This window comes from Schistocerca americana, chromosome 11, assembly GCF_021461395.2.
Source record: "Schistocerca americana isolate TAMUIC-IGC-003095 chromosome 11, iqSchAmer2.1, whole genome shotgun sequence".
Lineage (NCBI taxonomy): Eukaryota > Metazoa > Arthropoda > Insecta > Orthoptera > Acrididae > Schistocerca > Schistocerca americana.
In genome coordinates this window covers 125550665-125558379 of record NC_060129.1, presented here as the reverse complement: position 1 = coordinate 125558379, position 7715 = coordinate 125550665, and the positions used below count along the sequence as shown (strand labels likewise).

The window sequence follows — 7715 nt, the reverse complement described above, 5'->3', positions numbered from 1 at the left end:
TATGGTTGGCGTTGTCAAAAACCAAGCAGTCAACAATGAGCCACCTGTAAATTTTACAGCTAATTTTACTCAGTTTGGAACAGTTTATATTACATTGCCACCATATCACAGCTTGGAAGATAATCTGTCGTTGCTACTTATATTCTGCTGTAACAACCTATTTGACGAACGAGACCATTGAGCGTATTGTTTACTTATTTATTTTCGCAAATTTGCTTGGTCATTTCATAAAAGGTTAGAAACACTATTGGTTTTTGTTATTTTGGCATGGAACAGAATGTAGATCTCGTGTTAAATGTTCAATTTTATGATCCAATTGCCAACACAAATACGTCACACTCCGCCACCAGTTGCAGAGTTCACGAGAGCCGTAGTTCAGCAGACTGGGCAATAGTGCAGTGAGGGCGCTGTCATCAGTGGCGCCTGTCCAGCCAGAGTTGCTGTTGCTGTGCGGTGGACCCTGCAGGCGCTCTGCCCATACGACACCTGGCTGAGGCCAGTGCACTGAAGACTGGCAGAAGGGAAATGTGGAAAGCGAGAACATTTGCTGCAGCATCCTGCAATATCAGAGTGAAGATCAATGTTACCTGACTGTTGGGAGAGTGTGTCACAAGACCAGCATTACTGCTGTGTGGGACTCATAAAATTTGAGTTCGCACTTACACTACTGGCCATTAAAATTGCTACACCACGAAGATGACGTGCTACAGACGCGAAATTTAACCGACAGCTAGAAGATGCTGAGATATACAAATGATTACCTTTTCAGAGCATTCACACAAGGTTGGCGCCGGTGGCGACACCTACAACGTGCAGACGTGAGGAAAGTTTCCAACCGATTTCTCATACACAAACAGCAGTTGACCGGCGTTGCCTGGTGAAACGTTGTTGTGCTGCCTCGTGTAAGGAGAAGAAATGCGTACCACCACGTTTCCGACTATGATAAAGGTCGGATTGTAGCCTATCGCGATTGCAGTTTATCTTATCGCGACATTGCTGCTCACGTTGGTCGAGATCCAATGACTGTTAGCAGAATATGGAATCGGTGGGTTCAGGAGGGTAATACGCAACGCCGTGGTGGATCCCAATGGCCTCGTATCACTAGCAGTCGAGATGACAGGCATCTTATCCGCACGGCCATAATGGATCGTGCAGCCACATCTCGATCCCTGAGTAAACAGACTGGGACGTTTGCAAGAAAACAACCATCTGCACGAACAGTTCGGCGACGTTTGCAGCAACATGGACTATCAGCTCACAGACCATGGCTGCTGTTACCCTTGAGGCTGCATCACAGACAGGAGCACCTGCGATGGTGTACTCGACGACGAACCTGGATGCACGAATGGCAAAACGTGTCTTTTTTCGGATGAATCCAGGTTCTGTTTACAGCATCATGATCGTCGCATCCGTGTTTGGCAACATCTCGGTGAACGCACATTGGAAGCATGTATTCGTCATCGCCATACTGGCGTATCATCCAGCATGATGGTATGGGGTGCCATTGGTTACACGTCTTGGTCACCTCTTGTTCGCATTGACGGCACTTTGAACAGTGGACGTTCATTTCAGATGTGTTACAATCCGTGGCTCTACCCTTCACTCGATCCCTGCGAAACCCTACATTTCTGCAGGATAATGCACGACCGCATGTTGCAGGTCCTGTACGGGCCTTTCTGGATACAGAAAATGTTTGACTGCTGCCCCGGCCAGCACATTCTCGAGATCTCTCACCAACTGAAAACGTCTGGTCAATGGTGGCCGAGCAACTGGCTCGTCGCAATACGCCAGTCACTACTCTTGATGAACTGTGGTATCGTGTTGAAGCTGCATGGGCAGCTGTACCTGTACACGCCATCCCAGCTGTGTTTGACTCAATTCCCATGTGTATCAAGGCCGTTATTACGGCCAGAGGTGGTTGTTCTGGGTACAGATTTCTCAGGATCTATGCACCCAAATTGTGTGAAAATGTAATCACATGTCAGTTCTAGTATAATATATTTGTCCAATGAATACCCGTTTATCATCTGAATTTCTTATTGGTGTAGCAGTTTTAATGGCCAGTAGTGTACCTTCTCCTGAGTTGAATGTGAATTGATTATATGATTCCAGAAGACAAGCACGTATTGTGGTGTGAATGTTTCTACGAATGTCACGTTGTATTTAAAAACGGAAGCCATTGCACCATCTTGCTACAGATGCACAAGTAAGTTCAGTCTGAGATCAAAGCTGAAAACTCTAACTGCAGAGCTCATATCAAGTAAGCTGGGAACGATGAAGCTTACAGTAGTTTGACATCATCATATGCCAGTATGAAATGCTTTTCAATAATCAAATATTGTAGAGTACTGTGTTTGTTAGGTATGAAGCATGTATTTATCTATTCTTGTTGGCTTCTGCAAAGAGCAGCTTAGAAATTTTTCTTCAGAGAGAGGTTGCCTCCTGTTACTTAAATTAGTTCACTCAGTATTGCTGCAGTGTTATTAGAGCATTTACACACGCTACTTAAAGATGGGTACAAATGAGTAGCTGTAGCAACAACTTTTTTCATTCTTTATTTTAAAACATAAGAAACAGATTTAGAGAGACTATTTCAGTACTATTACACAAAATTTTGTAGATCAGCCTGCCTCATGATAACAAATCTATCAGCTGCTGGTTGTTTTTCTGCCTGGCTTTGTCCAGGGGGGTGAACCCATCGTCATCCATAACATCCACATCAGCGCCTCCGTCGAGCAGAACAGTCGCCGCCTCCATGTGGCCACGCCACACTGCGTCGTGCAGCGGCGTTCTCCCCCACTTATCCCTTGCGTTGGGATCAGCAGATGACTCCAGCAGTATCCGCACCAGAGCCACATCACCATTGTATGCAGCCAAGTGCAGAGGTGTGTTCTGGTTGCTGTCCCTGTCGTTCACCTCCGCCCCAGCATCCAGTAGACACCTCACGGCCTCCATATGTTCCCCCTCCGCTGCCCAGTGCAGGGCAGTCATCCCGTGCTCGCCCCTGTCTCTCACCCCCACATCCGCCCCTGCAGCAAGTAGTGCCCTCAGCTCCTCTACGGCCCCCTGCTCAGCTGCCTGGATCAGCCTTCTGTTTTTCCCTTGTTGAGAAAGTCTCCTGCATATAACAGATAAATTCTTACAGTTTACTATAAGCAAACACACCTTATGAAGGAAACTATCAAACAAGCAAACAGAAGAGTTCTGAATGTACATCTGTCCAGAAACAAACCTACTATATTTCCCACTTCTATTATACAAATGAGTGTCAAACTCTGTGTATATCAAGGTATAGAAGTAGTGCTGCAGCCCCTTGTCAAAGTCTTCATCCTCTGTCCATTAAAAATTCCTTTACTCAGTCTTTCAAGAAATTGAGTTGTCACATTTTCACCAATCATTTGCTGGAAATCTGTTCTGTTGACCTCAAGTGAAACAGATGCTTCACACAGTTAATACTGTTTCTGTGGGCAGCAGTCCTTCCTTAAACTACCGTAGGTGATACACAAAATGAATTCCATCTCCAAACATTTAATGAGATTTTCCGGACAAGGAGCCAAAAAGGTTCAGTCCAGTTATCAGCACATTTAGTCACACACACATGCCAAATAGCGAAAGTTTCGCAGAAAATGATTTTGTTGAAAGAAGCACTTTAAGTGGACTGCTACTCACCCACACTCATACTGTGTGTATGTGTGTCGCTTTTGTTTGTGTGACTTGTACGTGAACACATGTGCATATGCGCACTGCCACTCTGAAGTACCTGATAGAGTACACTAACATTCATACATCCCCCCCCCCACCCCACCCCCCAAACACACACACACACACTTCTGACTAAATTCTTGTTGCTGTCCCATGTCTTCTGGCTACTGCAAAAGTTACAATCCATGAAAGTAAATTGATCTTTCATGCATTTTGCTAGACTACCATTAGAAACGTACTTGTAAACAAACATTGTCTTAGTGGAAATACTGATTACCTCACACACTGATGTAAGTACTCGAAAATGTGCTGTGGCACTATCTCATTGCAATCACCATGGCATGAAATATCTATTTACTCATAGTATGACCTGTGCATCATATGTGCTAATATCTGCAATATGCCTTAAATAAATAAAAACAATGTAGTTTTCTCAGTCTGTCAAGGGAGGTATTACAGCTGTCCAACTTAATGTTCATCTTTCAACAACTCAGTTTCATTTCTAATTAGATGCACAGGAAGATGCTAAGGCTTCTTTTCCAATTAAAAATAAACCTGTGCAAATGAAAAATTAATGACCTCAGATGCACTTCTTTTCTTAAAGAGAAATCTTAGCTTTCTAACTTTTTATATGACATGTCGCCTAATCTTAGATCGAATAATAAGATAGATGTGGATTTTGAACGACTTTACAGTACTTGACACTTGGAAGTTATTTTGAAAGTGTCTCCCTAGGGACAGCTCTGGTGGAGCTGGTACACCTTTTCAGGCATTTAATGTGTTAACTGGTTCACACACACACTTCCTGACATGGAAGACTAACAATGGTGATCTTTCATTTTGAAACACACAGATGACAGATGTGAAAGCCAGGTTAAAACTTTCTAGGACTGTTTGAATCAATCCCTGACAAGTGGAATCCAAGATTTTGGGAGAAGCAACCATGTTGCTTCATGTACAGACATATGTACGTGTTTCTATCTTCAAACCTTTTGCGATAGTAATGAACAGTCAACTAGTAAGGAACAGTGACAGTCTAAGAAATTCATCTTACCAAATAACCTCACCACTGAAGTGCAATTTCTGAGACCCATTGTCTGATCAGCAGCCAGTTCTCTCCACACCAATCCCCTGTGGAAGAGACCTCCCACTTCTTTCCAGTACTTGTGCTGGATGGTAGAGCTACTGCAAGTCTACATCACATATGCTGGGACATTTGTATAAGTGCTTCTGTGTCTCAGTGTTTTTGGCTGTTAAGAAGAGAGGTGGAGGTTTACTTGGTAAAGGCCTGGGGACATTGGAATATTCCAACTGGATAATATCGTGGTCAAAAAGAGATCTTGGAATCGGTTATTGAATTATGAGCGGTATTCATGGGCAGGTGCAGACTGAGATTACAATTCAGCTGTAATGTACACCAAAGTTGAAGAGAAGCTTAAAGAAGAACCAGTGTGTAAATAAGTTGAATACTGAAGTATTGAGAAATACAAGGTTGTAGATAATCTGATATTGCATTCGAAGATCGGTGAACAGTACTGAGCATCTCCAAAAAGGGCAACCACAAAAGTTTGTCACTCAAACGACTTCAAGGAAAGGATCCCCGTAGAATTTTTGGTAAACAAAGAGAAATATTAACTCATTGAGGAAATAAAAAAAATAGAAAAATATTCAGTAGAAGATAGAAATACAGCAATGTAAACCACTCTGGAGTGAAATAAATAGCTAGTAGAAGGAAAGATAAAACACAATGGCTGCAGGAAGAATTAGAAGAAATCGAAAATGAAATGACTGTAGGAAGGACAGCTTTGGCACATAGAAAAGAACAAACAACATTCGATAAAATAAAGAACAAACATTGAGGTGTGGCACCTTATATCGCTCCTGTCTAGAGCCTGTGTATAAGGAGAATGAGTCACGCATGTACAGTGACAGATGGTCTGAAGCGGGTCCAGTTGAGTATATATTCTAATTTTCATCCATCAGAGGACAGCAGTGCACAGAGACATTCAAGAAACAGGTCAAGAGAATGTTTTCTAAAATGTTCTGTTTATTTCTTGAACGTGTTTTTTTTTTGTTGATTTATGTTGGTACAGCTTTGTATATGCTTTTAGTAGTGTGAATGGTGCGTGAATGTGGTCTAAAGTAAATATGTAAATCATTGTTCTACTGTAGGAACTGACGTGACAAATTTTTAAGGCAGTGTGAATGCAGACGACGAGGAATTTTGTATCATAATATGTTAAGTCCGAGTTGCAGTACGGTAGGTTTCCGTTTAGCTTTCCTACCAGTGATCTGCTGTAATGAGTCCACAGGTAAGTGCAGGACAAAAGTAACCACACTCCCCCAAGGTGCCAACATGAAGAGTTCAAAAGGAGTTGCGTAGTTAAACTCAGAGGAGAGAAGGGATGAAAATCTCTGTGAGGAGGAAAACTGTCAAATGATTTAAGGGAGGAATAAATGGAAGTCGAATCAGAAAACATAATAATTCAGTACCAGACTCAGTGTTCAATAAATCTTTGGAGGCAGTGTGCACAAACAAGGAATGCAATTAGATAACAATCCTTCAGAATTTCTGTAATCATTTAAGGAAAGTTGCAAGCAAATAACTATTCTAGTAGATCTACAGAATCTATGAGACTAGAAATATACCAACAAACTTTCAGAAAAAAATATCAACCAGACACTCCAGAATCGAACAAGGGCCAATAGCTGAAAGTACCTTCACACAACGAGCTTAACATATCCAAGCTACTCACTGGAATAACATACAGATGAATGGAAAACTACATTGAAGATCTGTTAGACGACAGAATGTTTGAATCTAGGAAAAATAAAGGCTCCAGAGAAGCAGTTCTAACATGTAATTGATAATGGAAGCAAGATATAAGACACAATGATTCAAATAAAAATACATTCTTAGTATAACACATTTTTAAATAGAACTAAAATGGATAGAATAATTTCTCCTAGCCCGATTCAAAATCCTAACCTCATCCAGACAGCCCTGAGAGTTTTTGCTTGTGAATTTTTAATTGTTATGAAAATATTTGTGTCATTTATAAAGAAAAAGTAGGACCTATGTGATAGATGATAGGAGGTGTACTATTGATGCATCAGTTGTGTATTGCATGCATCCCACAATTTTTGATACGGATCTTACAAGTATTCACACCATTTAAGAATGCACAAGCAAAGATTTTAAGGATTATCTGTGTGAGGCTAGTAATCGGTATTTGGATAAAAGAATCTATTTTATAATTTTCTTTCAGTCTGGTTGAAAAATGCGTTTTCTACTGTTGTGTGAGAAATTCCTCAATGGATTTTTGCCATTTTGGTGAGATTATAAAAATTTCCAGAATGAGATTTTCACTCTGAAGCGGAGTGTGCGCTGATATGAAACTTCCTGGCAGATTAAAACTGTATGCCCGACCGAGACTCGAACTCGAGACCTTTGCCTTTCGCAGGCAAGTGCTCTACCATCTGAGCTACCGAAGCACGACTCACGGCCGGTACTCACAGCTTTACTTCTGCCAGTATCTCGTCTCCTACCTCCCAAACTTTACAGAAGCTCTCCTGCGAAACTTGCAGAACCAGCACTCCTGAAAGAAAGGATATTGCGGAGACATGGCTCAGCCACACCCTGGGGTATGTTTCCAGAATGAGATTTTCACTCTGCAGCGGAGTGTGCGCTGATATGAAACTTCCTGGCAGATTAAAACTGTGTGCCCGACAGAGACTCGAACTCGGGACCTTTGCCTTTCGCGGGCAAGTGCTCTACCATCTGAGCTACCGAAGCATGACTCACGCCCAGTACTCACAGATTTACTTCTGCCAGTATCTCGTCTCCTACCTCCCAAACTTGCTGGCTCAGATGAAAATAAAATCACTGAACTGTTCACTATAACTCACTATTTGCTCATCTTTCTAATTCATTTTTAGCTTCCTCCTAAGATACAATTTTTCACAACATTATTCATCTGACCATATATCCTTATCTTTTCATCTCGCCTCTC

At 41.9% G+C, this 7715-nt stretch overlaps 1 protein-coding gene across 1 annotated transcript in view; it reads right to left on the bottom strand.

Moving 5' to 3' along the window:
* Positions 1–2526: 2526 nt before the first annotated feature.
* LOC124554019 (poly [ADP-ribose] polymerase tankyrase-1-like) overlaps positions 2527–7715 on the bottom strand; it is a 32123-nt gene continuing 26934 nt past the window's right edge. The window contains exon 4 of the mRNA XM_047128047.1: positions 2527–3118. Coding sequence (XP_046984003.1) covers positions 2632–3118 — 487 coding nt within the window. The 3' untranslated portion in view covers positions 2527–2631. The remainder of the gene's footprint in view (positions 3119–7715) is intronic.